At 38.9% G+C, this 22,604-nt stretch overlaps 3 protein-coding genes across 3 annotated transcripts; 2 read left to right on the forward strand and 1 right to left on the reverse strand.

Moving 5' to 3' along the window:
* The first annotated feature begins 328 nt into the window (after nt 1–328).
* LOC144641635 (uncharacterized) lies at nt 329–4,741 on the forward strand. Its single transcript, XM_078500683.1, has 2 exons — nt 329–669; nt 4,148–4,741. The coding sequence occupies exons 1-2, from the start codon at nt 615–617 to the stop codon at nt 4,459–4,461; spliced, it is 369 nt and encodes a 122-aa protein (XP_078356809.1). The 5' UTR covers nt 329–614; the 3' UTR covers nt 4,462–4,741.
* A 4,126-nt stretch (nt 4,742–8,867) lies between these two features.
* Nucleotides 8,868–11,248, forward strand: LOC144641633 (uncharacterized). Its single transcript, XM_078500681.1, has 2 exons — nt 8,868–9,029; nt 10,690–11,248. The coding sequence occupies exons 1-2, from the start codon at nt 8,975–8,977 to the stop codon at nt 11,007–11,009; spliced, it is 375 nt and encodes a 124-aa protein (XP_078356807.1). The 5' UTR covers nt 8,868–8,974; the 3' UTR covers nt 11,010–11,248.
* A 9,363-nt stretch (nt 11,249–20,611) lies between these two features.
* Nucleotides 20,612–22,432, reverse strand: LOC144642374 (uncharacterized). The gene is made up of 2 exons (XM_078501338.1): nt 22,352–22,432; nt 20,612–21,145 (listed from the first exon to the last, which is right to left on the reverse strand). Exons 1-2 carry the CDS (start codon nt 22,430–22,432, stop codon nt 20,612–20,614), a joined length of 615 nt encoding a protein of 204 aa, XP_078357464.1.
* Between the last annotated feature and the right edge of the window lie 172 nt (nt 22,433–22,604).

A 22,604-nucleotide genomic window follows, 5' to 3' on the forward strand; every position in this document is an offset into this window, starting at 1 on the left:
GAAAAGAGGAGTTACTGCGTGATTATTTTCTATCACTGGCGGCGGATCAAACCTTCGGAATCGAATGCGGAAATCAAATGATTCATTATGCTATTTTTAAACTGCATTCTTACGACCGTAAGCATGTATTGTACCTTGATCTCCGGCATGAAATTGCAGTGTTTCCTTTTCACTGCGACAAGTTACTCTAAAATTCGAGAGAACTGATAAAGTTTATGCAAGTATGTATGTAAGTTATGTTAGACATTTTGATGAGTATGGTTTTGGATTTATTTGGTGTGATGTCATTCCCATTATGAGCTAATGATGTATGCAAGACGGAACAAACTTCAGCCAGAGGGCAAGTCTACCCCGTGAGAGCAGAGCAGATCAGAGATTGGTCGCGTGCATCACATGCCTTTACGTTGACCAATCATTTTTATAGTTTTTCTGGCAAGTATTGTTAAACTACTTCACAAGTTACTCTACATATTTTAAGGTGTGTCATATCTTAGCTAGTATAACGTCCAGTTGACATCTTCTACTCGCGTCGTTTCGTCCAAGCCAGCACAACCGTACCTACACTGTACCAGAGACGCTACCGACTCCAAAGAAACCGGAAAAAGCGAAGAAACATGTTCAATTTTCAGAGTTTAGTGATTGTTATGTTCCTAATTTTCTTGCCAATGGGTAAGTGACAACATATTATTACTTCAATTCGCATTTCTTTGAGAAATGTTTAATTCCTGCATGCAGATTTCACTCGCTCAGTGGTCTTGCATCATCACTGTGCTTCGACCTCGTGGTTTGCACAGTGAATATGCTTTCATTCTTCTTTTGCTTTCACATGTGTTCTTTGCCCTGATTTCCTAAACTTTAAACAAACTTAACATGTGCCAGCGCTTTATATATATATATAACTATCTATATTGTTTTCTCGCAGAACAAACTTGAAATTAGTGTCAGTATTTAGATTTTCTTGTTGACTGCAGGCTGCATGCCTTTCCTGTCCTCGTGCTATGCCATGAAACGAAATCAATATTAGATTAACTTTTGACATTACAGTTTAAAATCAACAGAGGTTTTCATTAGATCGACATCAAATATTAAGCCAGGTCGAGGAAACAGGAACAGTTCGCAGGAAACATTTTAAAACATTTACGCAATCTACTACAAAACTAGACCAGAAACAAATCTTAATATTATCACTTTGTTTTAAAAGAGCCGAAAACAGTTTGAAGTCTAATTTAATTGTACAAATAGCAGTTAAAAATTTGATTCGGCGTAGTCTGTAGTGATTCCCGCACAAGTAACTGAAATTAAAAAATGCCAGTGCGCAAAAGTTCAAGTTCTGCTGTTATCATTTGCTGCTGTTATTTGACTCTGCGAATGTCTATTAGACTAACTCTAAATATTTTTTCAAAAGTGTCAGTTATTTTTTCAGTAGCGTAAGAGCTCGTGAATTTAGTTCTCGTTTTCTGAGTCGCATTTTGCGAAACCATGAATTTTTTCCGGTTTCGGTGAGGTTCATACGTGCAGATTAACATTACAGTTCAAAGTCATCACAGGGTGCCATTAGGCCGACGTCAAATGCCTTCAATTTTAAGCCAGGTTGAGGAAACAGTACGAAACATTGCGAAAAATTAGTTTGTTTAGGTGAAAGCATTTTCCTACAAAACTAGGCCGTAAATAAACTCTGTTCACTTTGATTTAAACCAGCCAAAAACAGTTTGAAGTCCAACTGCACAAATAGTTGTAGTACATTTCATTCTTATTACTCTGTCGTATTTCCCGCAAAAGTAAATTAAAGATGCCAGCGCAAAATTCAAATTCTGCTGTTCTCATTTTCTGCAGCTCGTATTTCAATCTCCGAATGTCTATTAGTTCCCTAAGAAGACTAACTCTGAGTATTTTTCCAAAGGCGTCAGTTATTTTTTTCCAGTAGCGTAAGAGCTTGTGAATTTAGTTCTTGTTTTACGAGTCACATTTTACGAGGCCATGGAATTTCCCGGTTTCGGTGACGTTGTGCGTGCAGTACTTGAATTTCTCGTGAAGTTCGTACGTGCAGATCGTCAGTAATACAATTTAAAATCATGACAGGTTAACATTAGGCCGAGCCGAAAACAGTTTGAAGTCCAATTGCACAAGTAAGTAAAGGATGTCAGAGGAACATTAAAGTTCAAGTTCGACTGTTATCATTATTTTGCTCCTGTTATTTAAGACTGCTACTTGAGTTCCGTATCCGATCCCTAACAAGACTAACTCTAAATGTTTTCCAAATGTGTAGCGTTAGAGCCCGGGGGGGGTACTCCCTATAATGGCCTATACAGGGAGGCTCCGCCCGAAAGGGGTACCTTTTTGAGGCTTCAGGTATATAAAAGGGTAGGGATTTCACAAGTTGAGGTATATGAAAGGGTAGGAAATTCGGGCATTAAGATATTTAATAACCTTTAAAGTAAATATTTCGAACAGACGCAACTTATGGCTGTATCGTCCTTTATTTATTATAAAGCGCTACATAAAAAATGTCAAGAAAACGTCCTGTTTTAAGTATATGTCGTGTCGTGTAGGTATATTAAAGGGGTACTTTTTTCAATAAAAGGTATACGAAAGGGGTGCCTTTTCTGTCAAAATGGTATATAAAAGGGTAAGGGGTTGGACCTCGGGGCGGAGCCTCCCCGTATAAAACTTTTTCGAGTCCCCCCTCCCCCTCGGGCACAATAACAACTGCTACACTAGAAGACAAGTAGTGACTCGAATTACAAGCTTACGAGAACTGCTTTACTACTGGGCCCAGTTGTTCAAAGGTGAATAACGCTATCCACCAGTTAAATCACTATCCGACGGATAAATGTTGGCAAAACAAACTACGCTATCCACTGGATAGTGATTCTATCAGTTAAATAGCGTTATCTATCCTTTGAACAACTCAGGACTTGCCCATATTATGTCTGTGATATCACCTATTCCGAGATTGCGCTGCAGAATAGATTTGGTGGGCGTGTTCGAATCCCTACAATTATGGACCTCTCAAAGGAGCCCGGGGGGGGGGGGGGGTTCTCCCTATAATGGCCTATACGGGGAGGCTCCGACCGAAAGGGGTACCTTATTCAGGCTTCAGGTATATATACTAGTTATGCAACGCTTTCGAGTGGTATACTATGGAATATCCCACAAGTCACTTGTATTTTCTCGGTATACACACGAGCCTTTAGGCGAGTGTGTATACCAAGAAAATACAAATGACAAGCGGGATGTTCCATAGTATACCACGAGAAAGTGTTGTGTAACTATTTTATACCATGCCATGGAAAATACGCTTACTAAATTTCTTCGAGAATACAATCGCAGCGCACGATGGGAAGGTTGGGTTGAATACCGTCGAATATACAACGGCTTTCCTGTATTCTGATTGGCTGTATTTTCTATGGCATGGTATAAAAAAGGGTAGGGATCTCACGAGGTTAAGTATACGAAAGGGTATGGAAATATGTCATTCGGCTATTTAAAAGGGCCTTTAATTAAAATATTTCGAACGGACGCAATTTATGGTTGTATTATTTTAATTTATTAAGCGCTACATAAAAATGACAAGAAAACGTCCTATTTCAAGTCCACGCCATGTCTCTTAGGTATATAAAAGGGGTACCTTTTTCAGTTAAAGGTATATGAAAGGGGTACAATTTCTGTGAAAAATGGTATATAAAAGGGTAAGGGGTTAGAACTTGGGGCGGAGCCTCCCCGTATAAAACTTTTTTGAGTAGCCCCCCCGGGCGTTAGAGCTCGTGAATTTAGCTGCCGTTTTACAAGTCACATATAACGAGGCCAAGAATTTTTTCCGGTTTCGGTAACATTGCGCGTGCAGGACTCTCGTGAAGTTCATGCGTGCAGGAATTTTTTCCTGTTGCTTAAGAGAATCGCACCCGTGATTCTATCCTGTTGTTCTCCTGTTTTTTAGAAAAATAATGCTAATTTTGTCCCTGCGCTTTTATTTCAACCTGTTTTATAGCATACCTTTAATCAGGATCTCCACTCAATTCAGAGGAAAAAATGAGACCCTTGGAATGAGGAAGTGTTTGTATTCGCTGTGATGCGATGCAAAACTGTTGTGTTAACAAACTGGCAACACAAATTTGTAATTTTTCCTGTTGCTTTTTTTTAAATGCAGTGACTTCCCGTGAATGTTACCAATGTCTGAGTTCGCTCTCTTGGCAAGACTGTAATGCTAACAGGGTAAAAGTCCGATGCCTAACTTCAAATCAGTGCATCAAAGTCAGCGGTGAAAGCTCAACTGAAGCTGCTTATGGAAAAGGCTGCGCGGCAACCTGCTCAGCATCCGACATTCCAGTCTGCAGGGAGCCTGGTGTCAAGTGCAATGTGGACTGCTGTTCCTCAGATTACTGCAATGGGGCACCCGGCCGTATGGTCAGCGGTCTTCTCTTGGTGGTTGCCACTGGCGTCATCTACTTCTTGGGTTATTAGATTGATTTTGAGTAACTGTAGTCTTTCATACATGTAATGTGGTTTAATAGGCAATTTGGTGGAACACTGAATGTTCTGTACAAGCGCTTAGTAAATTATTAATTTGGAGTTTGTAAAGACTGTAAATGCCCGTTTTAGATTTAAAGGGCGTCAGCCCTTTGTAAGAGCATTTAAAAAAATGTTTTTTAAGCTCGTGAATGTGTATAGCTTGATTAATGAAAGCTAAGACTGGAACATACGATACGTAATGTAAAAATAAAAACTGTTTTGTTGATTCTTACTTATACTGTCTAACTAACCTTGCTTGCTTGTTATAGGACCATTATATATGATTTGTCACCCCATCTCAGACCAATCAGACTCTTGTTTCTGTGTTGCAGTACAGTAAAACCCGCGAGCAAGAACTCTAACATTTAAGAACCTGTTAGGCTAAACTTAGCCTCAAATTTGTAAACAGGTTCTTATTTTCTAAAATTGATTAAAAATGTTTATTTTTGGGAAATAAGTTTGGACAAAGCATAACTGTACATGTATATCATGTCATATTCTAAATTATTAGTGCTTCATTTTTACATAAGCACTTATGTGGTATGCAAATTTTATACAAGAAATAGGCCGAATACCACTAAAATCTCTTAAACAATATTGAAATTGTTAATAGCCCTTTATGTATAAGAACCTGTTTAGGCTAACCTGAAAATTAATAGGTTCTTTAATACTCGCGGGTTTTTACTCTATACATGAGCAGTCATGCATAAAATCTTTTCTGTCGGTCATTTCCATTTTTATTTCAAAAATTCTTTCCTGTCAAAATCAAAAGAATTTTTTCTACAGTCTCGCTACAAATCAAAGCCTATTTTAGACCAAATTGAGGTAAAACTGGAAGAACAAAAAACCTTATTCTTTTGAGGCGACATTGCCGTACATGAGTGTGTCAGGCGGCACGCATTGTTGTATTAAATAGATTTAGCCAAGCCTAAAAGCGGAGCTCCCCGGTTATTTACTTTGCCCTTTATTAAAATATCTGAATTCACTGACAGTAGGCATAAAAAATGGTTAATGAGCCCGCAATCCAATAGAAAAACCATTTTTCGGTCAGCGGTCAACTTTATAAAAACGCGTTACCTCGATGAGTTATACACCTGAGCCCGCGATATGATCACGTGATACTGGTCAGCGAAAACCTTGTATTGACAGCTGTCAATTGACCATAACTTGGATGCCCATTAACAAATAGCCACCAACAGCCCTGCATTTTTAATTTCTGCCACCATATTGATTTCGTCCTCTTTTTCCTGCCCCTTTATCGTTCTTGTGCTTATTATTTTCCTATGGTTAATTAGTGTAGAGATTTGTAATACATCGTTTCGTTTTGTTTCTTTACTTTATTACATTGTAATTTTTTTTTCTTCCTTGTGTGTATTGTATTGTTGTAAGCATTGTTGTAAGCATTAATAATAATAAAAAAAAAAACAAAAAAAAAAAACAAATAGATGAGTGTTAATCTATTTCTGAAGTGCGCAACACCGTACGTACGCCGTACGCGCCCGCGAGCCATGCCGCTAGCCATGATGACCATGAAAACTCAAGTTCATGGTTTTCCTATTTCTGTGAATTTTCTATGGGTATGGGGCTCCGCTCTGCGGCCCTTCGGGCCGCTGTGGAGCTCCGCTATAATATTGATCATCAACGCATCGTTGATCCTGAAGCTTCAGAGGAAATAGTTGAAATTTCAGCCTGGTTTCTAGCATTTTTAACTTATCCATTTCGAGTGTCGTTTTAACTTACTTTTTACAAATAACTTTTATGAAGTAAAACTTCAACTGAAAGTTAAAATTTACCAGCATTTCAGTTATCTATATATGTTGCCTCTGTTACGGTCTTGAAGTTAGTAAGTTGCTACGCTCTGTTTGTTTAGTCTTGTATATTTATAAACATGTATGTGAACATCATGAAAGATCTGTCAAAAGGGACTACTGTGATCCTGATATTCCATCATCTTTCGGCTTTTTAATGCAAGACTAATTAACCCAAACCTGCCTGACCCATTAGGCTATTTAGCTATAATATGCGCCTGAGCGCAGGGACCGCGGAGAGGGAGGGGCTAGGGGAGGCTTCAGCCCTCCACTTTTTTACAGTAACATGAAAAACAATGTAATGAATGGTCGATTCCCTCTATGGCGCGCGCCTGCAGGGAATCACGGTAGTTGTATTCATCGTTGCTAATTCTCGCGCGACCTCGCGCATGGTTGATGAATACAACTACCATGATTGCGTGCAGGCACGCGCTATAGAGGGAATCGGACATTAAAAAACAAACGAAAAATTTCTGAAATATTTTGGTTGTGGATGCCATATTATTGATTTAGTTTGTAAAGGACGAAAGTAACAGCAGTTACTGTTACCAAAATATACTTATCTTCAACTTAGATACATAAAAAACAAGTAATTGCGGACGATTGTCTAAAAGGTTTTCAGATATAATCGAAAAGATATTAGGCCACTACAGTACAATGCCCTTCATTAAAACTGGCTTTTTAAGGGTGAATGGACTTCTCATGAAAAAGGCCTGTTTCGTCATTGGTCAGTTTCGATCTGAACAAATAAGTTAATTATAAGACAATACGTTTTGCTTTCGAGCTCATGCTTAAATTAATTCATTTTGTAACAATGAAAGTGAAATTGTCTTTTCTGTTTTCATTCCTCTGATAACATCTCAGTTTCCGGTACTTCAACATGGTAAGAAAGGTTCATGTCTTGATGTAAGGTTTAAAGAGTCATGAGTGAGCATAATACACCTTTATACGGGGAGGCTCCGCCCCAAGTTCTAACCCCTTACCCTTTGTTTACAGAAGGCTGGATCGAGTTAATTCTTTTAAGTATCTGGGTGTGATTATCAACGAGAACTTGACTTGGACAGATCATATAGAAAACCTCCGTAGTAAGGTATTACTATTACAAAGGTTGGGCGTACTTCGAAGAATTAAGTGTTCTCTACCAAGAGATATCAGAGAACTTTTCGTTAAATCAACTATAATACCTCTGTTAGACTATGCGGATGTCACATGGGGAGACAAAGCCAATTTGACTCTTATGAAGAAAGTCCAAGTTCTGCAAAATTTAGCTGCCAAAATTGTGCTCGATATGCCAAGGCATTCATCTGCTACCGAGGCGTTCCAACAGCTTGGCTGGGATAATTTAATGGAAAGAAGAAGACTTCATAGATTAATTTTGTTTTTTAAGGCATTAAATGGCTTGATTGACTGGGATTTTAATTTTTATAGCTTTAAAGACATTCATAGTTATAATACTCGTGGACGAAATGACATTTGTAGGCCCAAGTCATGTCGCTCCTGGGGCCAGAACCGTTTTATTAATCAAGCTGCTCACGAATGGAACATTTTACCCGACAAAGCAAAAAGCGCATTTGACATTTTAACTTTTAAAAGACATATTAGAAGTATTTTGATAAGTTTTTTAATTTCTTATATTCATTTTTTAAAATTTAACTTTTTCATCTTCTATTTTTAATATTCACTGTATAACCATTTTTATCATATTTGTTATTTATTTTATGCAGGGCCCCACTGAAAACCACCTTTTTGTGACGTGGGCTCCCTGCTAAAATATCTTTATTATTATTAATGGCAGAACGCGCGGAAGAGTTTGGGTCGAGTACATGAAAGCGAGGCGAGTGAGGCATCGGCTTCGAACCAAAACAAAGAAAAGTATGGCGAATTGAAGTAGTATCCCGGGGGGGGGGGGGTACTCAAGAAAGCTTTATACGGGGAGGCTCCGCCCCAAGTTCTAACCCCTTACCCTTTTTATTCCATTTTTGAGAGAAATTGTACCCCTTTCGTATACCTTTAACTGAAAAAAGGTACCCCTTTCATATACCTAAAAGACATGGCGTGGACTTAAAATAGGACGTTTTCTTGTCATTTTTATGTAGCGCTTAATAAATTAGAATAATACAGCCATAAATTGCGTCTGTTCGAAATCTTTTAATTAAAGGCCCTTTTAAATAGCCAAATGACAGATTTCCATACCCTTTCATATACTTAAACTCGTGAAATCCCTACCCTTTTATATACCTGAAGCCTGAAAAAGGTACCCCTTTCGGGCGGAGCCTCCCCGTATAACAAACAACTACAAGCAAGGCTGATCATACTACGTGAAAAATAGGCTTTGCGAGACAACACCACGACTGGAACCGACACAGCAGGATTGCAACCGCGGACAGCTGTTTCGTTCTTATTGGAACTCATCAGCGCGGTGTAGCGAATCTAAATGACGCCAGCCCAAAGGCCAACGCAAATAAATTGCCCAATAACCCGTACACTGTATCAAGTTCCGTACTTTGAACTTACTTGTCCCCCGAATCACGCGCTTTGCAGCGCGTGATTCGCCACCTCCTCTATTCGTGTCGTTTCGTACCAGCCAGCACAACTACCGTAACCACACTGAACAAGAAGGCTACCAAGTCCAAGGAAAGCAGAAAAAGCGAAGAAACATGTTCAATTTTCAGAGTTTGATGATTGTTATGTTCCTCATTTCCTTGCCAGTGGGTAAGTGACAACTTTTTATTACTTAATGCGCATTCATTTAGAACTGTTTAATCAGTCCGCATGCAGTTGATTCACTCGCTCGGCAGGCTTGCATCTTCATGATCACTATGCATTGGACCTCGTTGCATGCACAGGAAATATGCTTTCGTTCGTCTTTTGCTTTCACAACTGTTCTTTACCGATTTCGTAAACTTTAAACGAACTTAAAATGTGTCAGTACTTTATATGTAAAACTATATCTAAATTGTTTCGTCACGGGGCAAACATAAAATTACCTTATTGTTACTTATTTTCGCGGGTACTTAATTTCGCGAAAATGGAACAGGAATATTTCGCGAGACTTAATTTTCGCGATTTGGCCAAAAATACGTAATTAGCATAAAAAATACAATAGAGATCGTTTAGAATTAATTTTCGCGGGTCTTTAATTTCGCGATTTTTTGAAAATCGCGAAAATCGCGAAAATTAAGTCCCGCGAAAATAAGTAACAATAAGGTAGCTAGTGCCAGTTTTTAGATTTTCTTGTTGACTGCAGGCTGCATGTCTTTCCCGCAGGTCCTCGTGGCTATGGCTACGACTGGACTCAATATTAGACATAAAGCTTGTTCAATCTGTTTTAAACTAGCTGAAAACAGTTTGAAGTCTAACTGCAAAAATAGCAGTAGAACATTTCGTTCTATACTCTGTCGTGATTCCCGCACAAGCAAAGGTATCATATCGCAAAGCTCAAGTTGTGTTTTAGTATTTGTTGCTCTCATTTTGAGACTGCGAATGTCTATCAGTTCACTACCGATCCCTGACCTAAGAAGAGTAACTCTTCAATAGCGTCAGTTATTTTTTTTGGTGGAGTTAGAGCTCGAAAATTTCGTTCCTCCGATTCACACGGCACCCGGAACTTCTTCCGGTTTCGGTTTCGGTGAAATTGCGCAAGCCGGGACTTGAATTTCTCGTGATGTTCATACGTGCAGCACATGACAAGACGCAAGCCTTAGATATGAGAAGTTCGGTCATTTGAAATGACCGAACTTTGATCCGGACTAAAGATAAAATAGAAGTCGCTGACAGATCTCACAGCAAGAATTGCTTGAACGCTTTGGTTAAATTTAATCTCAAGTACGTTGCGTTACGATCGTTGCGTTACAATATACATACGCTCGCAGTACTCCTGGCTTGGCACAATTTTTAAACCGCCCGAGTACAAGTACAGTTGCTGATCAAAACGAAAGCGCGGCGAGCCAAGACTATTGAATTGTACTAAAAGCGATAAATACGGCTCTTATCGGCCGGAACGTAAGACTCTTTTCATCGAACGGAAAGTTATCGAAGGTGTACAGTTTTAACATGATTGACACTTTGTGGTTATCAAAAAATTTGGTGTTTTCAAGTGCGTCCACGATTGCCAAATTCAAAATTTGGTAGAGACAAAATTTGTCGAGACTTTTGGTAGAGCCAAACACATTTTGTCAGTCCAGTGCGTCCGGGCACTAACTAATAAATATCACGCCCCTGGGAGATACAGTTGGGAGAGAAGAATGAGACCCTGGGAACGAGAAAGTGTTTCTTATCGCTGCGATGCGATGCGATGTGAAAGCTTTGCGTTAACAATTGGCAGCCACATATTCATAATTAAATCCTGTTGCTTTTTTTTTTATAAATGCAGTGACTTCCCGTGAATGTTACCAATGCCTGAGTTCGCTCTCTTGGAAAGACTGTGATGATAACAGGATAAAGGTCCAATGCATAGCTTCGAATCAATGCGTCAAAGCCATGGCCAGGGGACAAAGCTCAACTGATACTGGTTATGCAAAAGGCTGTGCGGCAACCTGCTCAGCATCCGACATTGAAATCTGCACGAAGGCTGGGTACAAGTGCGAAGTGGACTGCTGTTCCTCAGATTACTGCAATGGCGCACCCGGTCGTATGGTCAGCGGTCTTCTCCTGATGGTTGCCACTGGCGTCGTCTACTTGTTCGGTTATTAGATTGATTTTGAGTGATTGTAGACTTCCATGCATGTAATGTTGTTTACAAGGCAATTAGGAGGAGCATTGTTAAGACTGTAGGTTGAGCTAAGCGCCGCTTTAGATTTTTTTAAGGAATCCGATGCAAATTTAAAGGCGTTATTAAGTGTAGATCTGTATAGTTTGACTGATAATAGCTTTTACTAGAAATACGATACGTGTTGTCAAAATAAAAAAAGGCATGGCTGTTTCTTACTTTTTCTGTGACTTTTACTGTGTTACTAACTTTGCTTGCTTGTTAAAAGACAAAAAATATATTATTTTTCACCCTATCTCAGACCAACCTTGGACTGGTTGCTGGGTTGCGATACGCAGGAGGCATGCATTGATAAATTTTGGATCAATTTTCTGTCCAACCTCGTTCCCAGGGCTTTTCCCTTGGTGATTTGGAACGTGCGGGAAAAGACCCTGGCATCGGCCGGTCACGTGATTATCTTAAATATTTCGCGGAACTCTAATTTATGCAACGGCTGGTAAATCCCGCTAAAACAAAAGTGAATAGAATACGTTTCCTCTGCGTTTTCTCGGGTTTTCTGTGAAAATTTTGGAGCAGTCAACTCCCAAAAATACACGCTCGGAATTGACTTTGCCGGCTCTGTGATGGTGAGTACGAAAGCCATCATTTTGCTTCGGGTTTTTGCCATCGATGACATCGAAGCGCGCGGCAACCCTGAACGGGTCCGAGATGCCTGGAAAAACCTTCGCTAAGCAGCTAATGTTTGGAGAAAATCCGGCACGGAACGATGAAAGCGATCTTAAAAAACCAATGGAAAAGTATTCTTCGTCCTATTGAACTGAGCTCCTAACGATATAAACCAAATCACTGGAGCAAATCTGGACAGTCTAGAGGTCACAGGTATCCCGGCGTATACACAGTTTCCTGTTTGTCACCTCTAGCTCATGTTTCGCTACACGGCTTGTTTTGGCTCTTTTCTATTTGCAAGATATTCTATAAGCTCTCAAAATGGTCGCTCTGGAAGGACAGGATCTGAAATATTCCGTGATAATGTTGATTACTTGCATTGTGATGCCGGGTTCGGCTATAGCGCTAATTAATTTCATGAAATACTGTTGCAAGACAGACGTCTGGTTGCAAGATGTATTGATTTGTATCATATCACGGATGACATTTATCTTTGTCCGGCTTTTTCAGAGCTTTACTTCGAGAAAGCTAAATTTTTATTTTATAGAGAAACATTCTGTGTAGTAAAGGTTATGCTTCTTGTATTAATTTGATCGAGCGTTTTGTCTCTTGAGCTCGATGCTCTCTTGTTCGCTAGGTTACGTTGTGGCACCGAATGATTTCAATGCAGATTTGAAATCTCACACGCGCAAGTGGAATATGTTGACTGTTTTTCGTATTGTATATGCCATTATATATATAAAAAAAATTCTCTTGAAGTGGCTTTAAGCGAAACAGAGGACATTTGCGCATGGTTTAGAGCCATTCCAAGCTGACTGAGCAAACCGAAAACAGATAATTCATGCGTTGCCTTGGTTCATCGTTTTGCAATATTTTTAGGTTTCTGTGTAGTATATTGGATGCCCCGCATACCTGTCAAAGATAAATTTCATACGTTCAACCTTCTTTCCGTACGAGTGTTTTGAATACCCACAAAAATTCGACAAAATTTTATGGCGGCGGGGACGCGAAAACGGCCTTTTAACCTTTTGCCGATTTTCTCAAATATAAAAACCCTTTGAAAATTTTAAATGTCATTTTTGTAAATAGTTCACCAAAGGGTTTCTTTTGACTGAATATGAAGAAATGCGAAATCGGAGTTTTGAAATTTTTTTCTCGAAAATTCCAGTCGGTAGCACTTAACATATTTGGGTCTATTAGCTACCTTATTACATGAAATTTTCGCGACACGTTAATTTCGCGATTTTGTGAGTCGCATATTTCGCGACACTTGAATTTCGCGATTTTGCGAAAATTTTGTATTTTGAATCACTTTAATTTCGCGTTTTTGAGTAAGACACAATTTACATTTCCTTGGCAATATTATTTTACATGCCCTTGAATTAAATAAAAACGACTTCACTAATGAAAAAATAACGTCAAAATTAACAATAATGCAAAGTGGGGGGGGGGGGGGGTAAATCTCGGCAGTAGCAACAGTTCTTGAGTCCATTGACGACAACATCCATTTTATTTTAGGTTGATAATTCCTTCCTTCAGTGGCACTTAACGTATTTTTCCTTAATTATTGACATAATGTGGGTCACTTAATTTTCGCGTCGTGTTATGTTCGCGACACTTATTGTTCGCGTCACTTTAATTTCGCGATTTTTTTGGAATCGCGAAATTCGCGAAATTAACGTGTCGCGAAAATTTCATGTAATAAGGTACTTGAAAAGGTTTCTACTTGGAATGACGCTCTGTTGCGGTTAGTACTATTTACTGACTTTCTGATATGCAATCAATTAAAATCCATGTGTAGTGAGCCCGAGGAGGGTGGGTAGAGTATGGTTTTAGAGTTTTCCTTCTTGTTCAGGCTATCGATTTTACTTCTTATAATTTCAAACCGGAGAGGTATCCGATTTTTACTAATCCGGCCACAATGTAAGATTATGTGTTGGCAATGATTTAGATATTGACGCAAAGCACAATTACCTGAATTACGCTACAATAGTCAATTGTACTCCATTCCACTTCACCCTTCTCCAAGTGAAAAAATGCCATTGTGTGAAGAAATCGACAAATAGCGATTGGTTTAGTTTTTATAGCTTTCTATTTTGAAGCACGGCACGTTATTAACTTTTCTGATGGTCAGTGAGAGGTCATTCTTTTCCATGATATCGATAATTCTCCAGCAATATCTCGGCCCAAGTCAGCCTCCTTTCATTTTCGATGCTATCGAAATTATGAAAATTGAATGGAGAAGCGAAATCTTATTGCATTGCTGTAAGTTGTGTTACTGGAAGTTTGTTTGATTACCTTTAACAGATTCACGGCGATCTCTATCGTCTAAACTGACACGCTCCTTGTGCAATATAAATAATAAATATTATTATTATTATTAAATATAGAACCATGGATAGTACCGAAACTCCCTAATGTAATGAAAAACGAATGCGTGACTGACTAGAGTCCTTTAATAAAGCTTAAAAAACTCATTAATAATTCATAAAGAAAATACAAAAGAAATTAGTGTTTAATGAGTGTCTTTATATCTGATAAAGACACGGCTAAACTTTACGTCCAATTTTCTAGGTCAAGTAACCCCAAATCTAAATATTAGTGCAAGAATGAGTTGATCTACATCAGAAGATTTTTAAGCCGTTTAATAAATTCGCAGTTCGTGTTTTATCAAGTCTAAAACACTCGGCTGCGCCTCGTGTTTTAAACTTGATAAAACACTGCTGCTTATTTATTAAACATTATTTCTTCATATTTTTCGGCATCAAGCACGTTTGGTGATAGGATCTTATTACAGGTGTCGATTAGTACAGATTTTTGGCAATAAATTTGTACCGGTTTAAAGGTTTTCCCGTCATTTCTTCAGAGTAAAGACGTTAATCACTTTACTTCCTTTTCACTCAGGTACCGTGAGGAGTTGAGTTACAAGAAAGTGCAGTAGTGAAACTTTTGTTCTAATATACTAGATACTGTTTGTATCTGATCTTAAAGAAACGGTTTAAAAGATGTTAAAAACGTATGAAACTGAATTTCGGTAACTCTGTGTTACCTTTATCAGAGTTAAAATCGGTTCAGTTCATGCATAATAAGTTAACGATACTAGATACTAGTTTTTTTGGACCTATCAACAACTATCAGTTATACATCTTTATTAAAAATACAAACATTGAAATTTAATGACACGCACTTATTATTATCAATAGACAAACATTCTACTTAACCAAAATAGGGAACTCGAAACTTGGAAAATAACTTGACGTATAGTAATTTATGCAAGACGGAACAACCTAGGCAAAACCGGCTTGACAGGTCATGTAGGCTCTGTGATTGAAGGTTTACGTCGACCAATCAGACTTATTTTGACAGGTATTATTAAACTACTCTGGTAAAAGGTTACTTTTGACATCATTTTCCCATACTTGAGGCGTGCTTCATTAAGGTTCAGTTGAGTTCTCCCTTCAGCTCCCTAGGAAGCGGAAAAAGTGAAGAAACATGTCGAATTTACAGAGTTTGGTGATTTTTACATTTCTAATTTTCTTGCCAGTGGGTAAGTGTGATCTTTGTGTTAGCTTTATTCCAAAGGCAGTGAGAAATCTCTAATTCCCGATTTCAATCGACGCATACTTGCGTACGTGCCGACGTTAAGCTTGGCTTTCACTAAGCATAGTGAAGTGATACAATAGCAAAATAAGCGCATGCACAAACAATCGCCGGGACATAAGCATGAGAACCAACACTAAACTAAAACTATTCGTTCTTCTTATGTCTCCGAAGTCCTTAAATTACTATCCGTATGTCGCTTAAGCTTCTACCAAGCTTAAACCAAGTGCAAGCTTCTACGGGTGCAAATTTAGCTAACATTTTGCTCCGCAAAATAAAATTTAGAAAATGTATTGACGGCTTCTATTTGCGAAAAAAGTTGAACGTGTGTTTAGCAGTGTTAACTGCAGACGTAAGCCATTGTCTCTATTTTATGTTACCGCACTTCAGTTCGTTCATGCACGTAAAATTACATACATACATACATACATACATACATACATACATACATACATACATACATACATACATACATACATACATACATACATACATACATACATACATACATACATACATACATACATACATACATACATACATACATACATACATACATACATACATACATACATACATACATACATACATACATACATATACTTTATTGACGCTCTCTAAAAAGGGTTTTTCAGCTCAATATAATAAAATTACAAATACAGATTAAAAATTTAAAAATTTAGATTAATTAAGAATATAAGTTTTATTATAATTACAATATAAATATAATTAAAATTACAAAGAATATAAATATAATTATAATTACAAAATTACATGATTGGAAAAACACATTTCCTCATTCACGTCAGTCCTGAAAAATACCCAGTTTTACATTTATTATTGTTGAATTCTTTAACGTATAACAGTCTTTAAATTTGCTAAATTCTAAATAAGAAACGACACAAAGATTTTCTTTCAAAACATGATAACATGGTAAGAGGGTGGTAAAGGGTTTTTTCGTGACCCTTGATCACGTTGATCGCCCCTTTTCTTCCCTTGAGATGTGAAATGGCTATTTTTTCCGTCGTGAATCGTGACTTCTACTATGGCCCTGAATCGGGATTTTCCAAAACGTTCTCTTTATTCCGTAAAGCGTAAAATGCCAATATTATTAGTTTTCGTGAATTGTGAAAGGGTCGTTTTATTTTCCTTGAAACGTGATCTATATCCCTCCCCTTCCCTTAACCACCCTAATGATAACACCACGTTTCAGCTGCCATCATATATCATTTTCAGCTGCAAATATTTATCAGCATTTTTAGTTGTTTATTTGGCTTAACAGAACTCCTGATTATGATATACAAATTTAGTTCAAGTGGCAAGCATGCACTCTCGGGATCTTTATTTAGTTCTTCCAGTTCCCAAACAGTTGAAAAAAGCCACGAACGGAAAAGAGAGTTATCGAGACACTGGGAACGAGAAAAAGTTTCTTAGGGTTGTAATGCGATGCAAAATGTCTGTGTTAACAACAAGCAGTTTTATCATTTTCCATGTTTTTTTTTTCCAATACAGCTATTTCTCATGAATGTTACCAATGCCTGAGTACGCACTCTTGGAAAGACTGCGATGACAAGCAAATCAAAGTCCAATGCCAAACTTCGCAGGAGTGCATCAAAGCCAGCGCTCACAGCTCAGTTGAGTCAGTTGATGCTTATGTAAAAGGATGCGCGAAAACCTGCTCGGCTTCTGACATCCCAGTCTGCAGAGAGGCTGGTGTCAGGTGCAATGTGGACTGCTGTTCTTCAGATTACTGCAACGGCGGAATCAGTCGTATGAACAGCACACCTGCTCCCTATTTCAAACTCAAGATTCCTTCTTCAGGATGCTTGTCATTCAGTGCATCTATTGTTGTAATTAGTTTTTGTTTTGGTTTATTTGCATTGGTATTTGTATAATGGCTTGCGTTCCGATTTTCACTGTAGTTTTCCACTTGTTCGGGTTGTTTTGGGGCAATTGTGTAATGTATTGTCATGTAATGTAATGTATACCGCCTAGTTATTCATGCATCAATTTTAAAGTTTGAAAACACTGTTAAGTAAATTAACCGCCGTTTTAAATCTAACTGAATTCTACAAGAGTCAGCCTTCCGTTAAAGCAGTCATAAGAAAAGCGTTATTTTAGCACCTTCATCTGCATAGCTAATTTACTAGCTGGAACATTCTATATTTAGTTGTAATATCTGCACATGTTGAATATAAAAGTTCTCATTTACTTTTTTGCTTCCTATTTCTGATGAAATAGCGTAAGATATTTAGCATGTTTACTTGTTAAAAGAAATACAGCTGAAAACCAAAAAGGAATTACTAAACAAAACAAAAAAACTAAAAACAGTTCGGCTGCTGAAGTAATTTATTATTAACGTTTAATACGATACTTCATCAGTTTTGTGAAAGTATTTTTCCCCGTTGATTTGGATCAATCTTAGGACATAACGAATAGAACGAAAAGTATAAATCGTTCCATCGGTTAACTGTCTCAACTGACAACCCCCAAAAATTTCAATAACAATCCCTTTCCCGATAAGAAAAAGTCCCTCTCTTCTAATATCTCACAAGATGTATTTGGTTTAATTGTTGAATCCACCCAAATTTGCAAATAATCAACAGAAAGCCACGTGTGGGAATATCCTTCGGACGACGGCTACACACACCGTACCGATGTCAGAAATAGGAAAAGTTTTAATCGCTAAGTTCCCGATAGCATCGATCAATGCTTCTTTATTTAATTAAGCGGATGTGGTTGTGTCTCAGTTTCCTTCCTACGAAAAAAATCACGAAAATGAGTGGAATGCTTTCCTGTCGCCATGGAACAAGAGCAATTGCAAACAGGAAGCAACTCAGTATTTGCACAGGACCTTTCTTTAAATATCACCGATATTTACGTTATGCCTTTAATCAACGCACCCTTTATGCGAATCCTTCTCAAAAATTAGGACTAGAACTCTCAGTCTCCCTCGGTGCCCGTAGCACGTCACAAATGCCATGTTCATAATTCGCGATATCTTATATCGAAATGTTCAGCATCGCTAAGGTATATCGAAAATATTAATCTACTTAGACTTAACGTCGATGCAAAAAAAAAAACAGTTGAAGGCAATATGCCGGTCCTAGAAGTTCTTTTATTTAACGTTCACCAAAAGTCCACTAACACAGGCAAGTCAGCCAGCGGATAGACTGTCCACAGCCTCTCGATTTTTGCTTCTTCCGTTTTGCGCAGGCGTCCAGTTCTCTCGCCGTTCTCACCGCGCGCTCATCGAACGAAAAAAAAACACGAAAAAATAGATGGCTGTAAACAGTCTAGCCAACGGATAGCGCGGGCAACAAGTCGTGATAAGTAGAATTTTTCAGCTGTTATTTTATTTCTCCATTGACTTTTACCCCCCTTTCACATGAAGTCAAACATAACCCTCCCTTGCAAATGGTTGAGTTTTTTCCCTCAAATCTGTACTGCGTTCCATGATGCTGTAGTCATTGACTCTGGTGTTCTTATCTTGAGCGCCAATGCATACCGTATTTTAATATTCGATTAAACGCCGCGGCGTTTATTTAATTTTTCGTGTTTCGAGTGCGACGTTTATTTGAGGGCAGCGTTTATACAAGGACGGCGTTTATTTAAAATTCTCAAACTCATTAATAATTCATGACGTTATAAGCCAACCAGAGCGCCCCATTCGGGTCAGGTGGATGAGTTGGAAACTCAATGAAACACCAGTTGAAAATCACTAGTGTTTCATCACGTTTTCATCACTAGTGTTTCATCACGTTTTCATCACTAGTGAAAAAATTGTTCTTAATCTGCATATTCATATATTACTCAAACACAGCTTTACATGAATCATTAATTTTTAATAAACAATGACCAGGAAAAACATTTCAAATTACAAACTGACAAGCCTAAGTCATTTGAAATTAAAGTTTACAGTACATTTCTTAAAGTCGCCAAAACAGACTGGCATAGTATCCATATCCACATTCTGAGAAACTTTTTCTACCTTCCGTGACACGGACTCACTGCTGGAATCGACACTAATTGTCGCACTTACTGTAAGCGGCTGAACTTTGTGCAATTCATACTCTTTAAAAACTCCACCAACCTCGAGTATTGGAACATTGACACTTCGCACTCGTTGCCAATCCTCCAAAATCCCTATTGCCCACTTATTTTTATATCTGGTAGACTTCGGTACTGCTCTCTCTACGCAAAGTTCTTCTTCCTCGATTGTTTTCGGGGAGCGAAACCTTCCTTCGGCCATGGCAAAAACAATATGTAAATCCCTTCAAGTTCACAACGCTTTTAGAATACAAATTTGGTGCAACGCGAAACTATTGGATAATTAAAAACAAAAGCTCACAAATACAATGAATGCCGACTGAATACAACAAATCACACATACAAGGCATTTTAAAGAAAAATGGGAAAAAATACGACACTGCATAATTTTGTATTGTTTCTTTAGAGAAGTCATTTCAAAAACTCGTGCATCGTGTTTCATCACGATTTCCAAACACTCGAAAACAGATGAAAGCACTCGGCCGAAGCGGCCTCGTGCTTTCATCTGTTTTCTCGTGTTTGGAAATCGTGATGAAACACTCGCACTCGTTTTTGAAATAGTACTTCAATTTTTTTCCTGCAAACAATAGTATGGTAAAAATAATGTCAGACAACTCGCCCCCCGGACAACTAGCCCCAGACAACTCGCCCCCAATCTGGACGACTAGCCCCCACTTTCTGGACGACTAGCCCCCATTAATACTTAAGATAAAATTTACTTATGCTTACCGTATTCTGACTTGCTTTTGATGTCCCAAAAATTCTACGATAGCAGGGCACGAGCACGAAATATGTAGCGATTATAAAGTTGCTTCGTGTTGGCGACAAATTTATTATGTTTAGTTGGAACTTTGCGTTTAGTTTTGCCTAAACCTATGAAGAGATAAGAATTTTAACTGCTATTTGTATGTGTTGCTAAGGAAATTCGAATTGCGGTGACAAAAGACTGCCCAATTTACCTCTTACATAAACTTCGCATCGACATTCGCAATCTTACGCCATTTTGCGGTTTCTTTATAAAGAAGTATCGCAGGCGCATACAAGCCGCGACGGGAAATTTAGCAGGTGTTATAAAATTTTCCATGGGAAAAGACAATTCTGCGAGGAATAAACAGGGATATATGAAAACTACTTTATAAAACAGGGAGAAAATTGTTGGATACTCGCGCTTAGGGAAAGTAATCATTGGTCATTGACTTTTGTATTGTTGGTGGCTCCTAAAGGAGCCGTTTTTGTTGGCTGCAGTAGAGCCTTTAATTGTGTTTTATTATTAATTTTCTCTATTTATTGGCTTGACAAGGTGAGCACAGGCCTCTAGTAATTCTCTTGCGTTCTTCTCGTCGTCGTCGTACTCCTTCCATAGCGCGAACAGCCGTTTCTGCAGTTTCTTGTACGTCGTACGCTGGTGTCTCTTGAGCAGCTTGTCAGACACCAGTCGGATCTGGAGGTTGACCAGCAAAGCCTCCTCATGAAGAAGCTTGATCAGTGTGTAGAGGGGCAGCTGGGCTTTGCCTTTCGCTCGTCGGTTTAGTCCGTTGTGCCACCCCTCAAGGTCGTTGTTGGTCCTGACCGCCTGTTTGAATACGCTCCAGTAGGTTGGTGGGAAGAACTCGCTGCTGACCCAGTTTTCGTCCACGTACTTCACCATTTTTTTGACAGCACGGACGCTGGCTTCTCGTTTCAGGCGTTGGAATCTCCTGGGGATCTTATCAGCGGGCAGGTAGGGCAACGCCATCAGCTTTCGTAGAAACTCGTTAGTCCCACGGTCGTTTTTGTAGGCTTCTTGTAGACCAAGCTCTTGAACCTGGAAAGAACAATTGAAATTTTGTGTTAAAGGAGCTACGTCACGATCATGAAAGCGATCAAGTCTGTGAAAGCAAGATTGTTTCGTTCTTGAGAGATTTGAATAAAGCTCTTCATGATTTTAAGTCCATCATGAAAGCGATAAAGTTTGTGAAGCAAGATTGTTTCGTTCTTCTGCGTCATTTTAAGTCGATCGTGAAAGCGATAAAGTTTGTGAAAGCAGCTTTCAGGCTCGCGATAGCCTGGGTTCCAGTGTTTCGTATTCAATATGGCGACCATATTTACGATCGAAGCAAAATGCATTTCAGTTTGTCGAAGAAGAGTATAAGCAACTAGAGTAGAGTACAAGAAGAGGTGTTACAAGTTTCATCTTTTAAACACAGAATAAGGTAGGGGGCTAGTCGTCCAGAAAGTGGGGGCTAGTCGTCCAGAAAGTGGGGGCTAGTCGTCCAGATTGGGGGCTAGTTGTCTGGGGCTAGTTGTCCGGGGGGCGAGTTGCCCGGATACCGTTTAGAATGCCATGCTGTTGAGTCCTTACAAGGACGAAACAGCTGTCCATGGCTGCCACTCCACGGGTAATAGGCTGTGCGCATGCGTACAGGTCTTGGCCAGGCCGTGAAGATGTGTCGTGTGACCATTGCATTCAGTGGTTTATAATAGTATGGTTGTGGTACATTAGAATATTAAAAAACAGGAACATGTTAAGTGCTTGTCTGAAACGTCGTTTTCAATATCTTAAACATTGTTGCAATCAAGGAAAATAACCTTTTTAGGCCAGCTCAAACTCGATTATTACTGCATTCGCTGTTTTCACCGTTCCCATAATACATCTTTTTTACCCCCCAAAATTTTTGCATAAGCATTGTTTTCAATTTCTCTTGAGATTTACAATGACGTACAATCGTCCCAAGAGAAATTGAAAACAATGCTTATGCAAAAATTTTGGGGGGTAAACAAGATGTATTATGGGATCGTGAAAAAAAGCGAATTTGCTTTTTGTGTCTTTTATTCGAATAAACGCGGCATCGTGATGCGGTGTTTATTCGAGGGAGGCGTTTAATCGAATGAATACGGTATTTCCCGCGCAGCCTATTTAGTTATAGCAGCCGCTGGCTTCAGTTATCAGGCAGTTTCCCGATACTCTGATGATTGAGCTTCAGCTGGCTGGAGAAGAAAAATAATGTTGTCCTAAAACTGGTCTTCCTACCGACTCCCAACCCCGTCCACATGGCGCTTTCCCCGGCTTCAAAGGGAAAAGTGCCCTGGGGACGAGGTTGGAAGTCTCCATCTTGTTCCTTACCCTCCCCTCCCGCCGGTTTTTGCATCCTTCACAACATGATTACCCCTACAGAGGGGGGATAAGTTACCGGGATCTGATGAGCCCGGCGTGAATATTTAAAATATCACTGGCGTCCTGGATAGATTTTACTTTTCTTTTTCAATTAGTTTTTTGAAAGATT

This window comes from Oculina patagonica, chromosome 2 (genome assembly GCF_052425735.1).
Source record: "Oculina patagonica isolate OP01 chromosome 2, crgOcupat, whole genome shotgun sequence".
Classification (NCBI taxonomy): domain Eukaryota; kingdom Metazoa; phylum Cnidaria; class Anthozoa; order Scleractinia; family Oculinidae; genus Oculina; species Oculina patagonica.

What these genes read in the sequence shown, in the direction of transcription:
- LOC144641635 (XM_078500683.1), top strand. Translation starts at nt 615, where the DNA reads ATGTTCAATTTTCAGAGTTTAGTGATTGTTATGTTCCTAATTTTCTTG. An exon ending in CCTAATTTTCTTGCCAATGG is followed by an intron (nt 670 to 4,147) that starts GTAAGTGACAAC and finishes TTTTAAATGCAG; the next exon opens with TGACTTCCCGTGAATGTTAC.
- LOC144641633 (XM_078500681.1), top strand. Translation starts at nt 8,975, where the DNA reads ATGTTCAATTTTCAGAGTTTGATGATTGTTATGTTCCTCATTTCCTTG. An exon ending in CCTCATTTCCTTGCCAGTGG is followed by an intron (nt 9,030 to 10,689) that starts GTAAGTGACAAC and finishes TTATAAATGCAG; the next exon opens with TGACTTCCCGTGAATGTTAC.
- LOC144642374 (XM_078501338.1), bottom strand. Translation starts at nt 22,432, where the DNA reads ATGGAGACTTCCAACCTCGTCCCCAGGGCACTTTTCCCTTTGAAGCCG. An exon ending in GTGGACGGGGTTGGGAGTCG is followed by an intron (nt 21,146 to 22,351) that starts GTAGGAAGACCA and finishes TGTTCTTTCCAG; the next exon opens with GTTCAAGAGCTTGGTCTACA.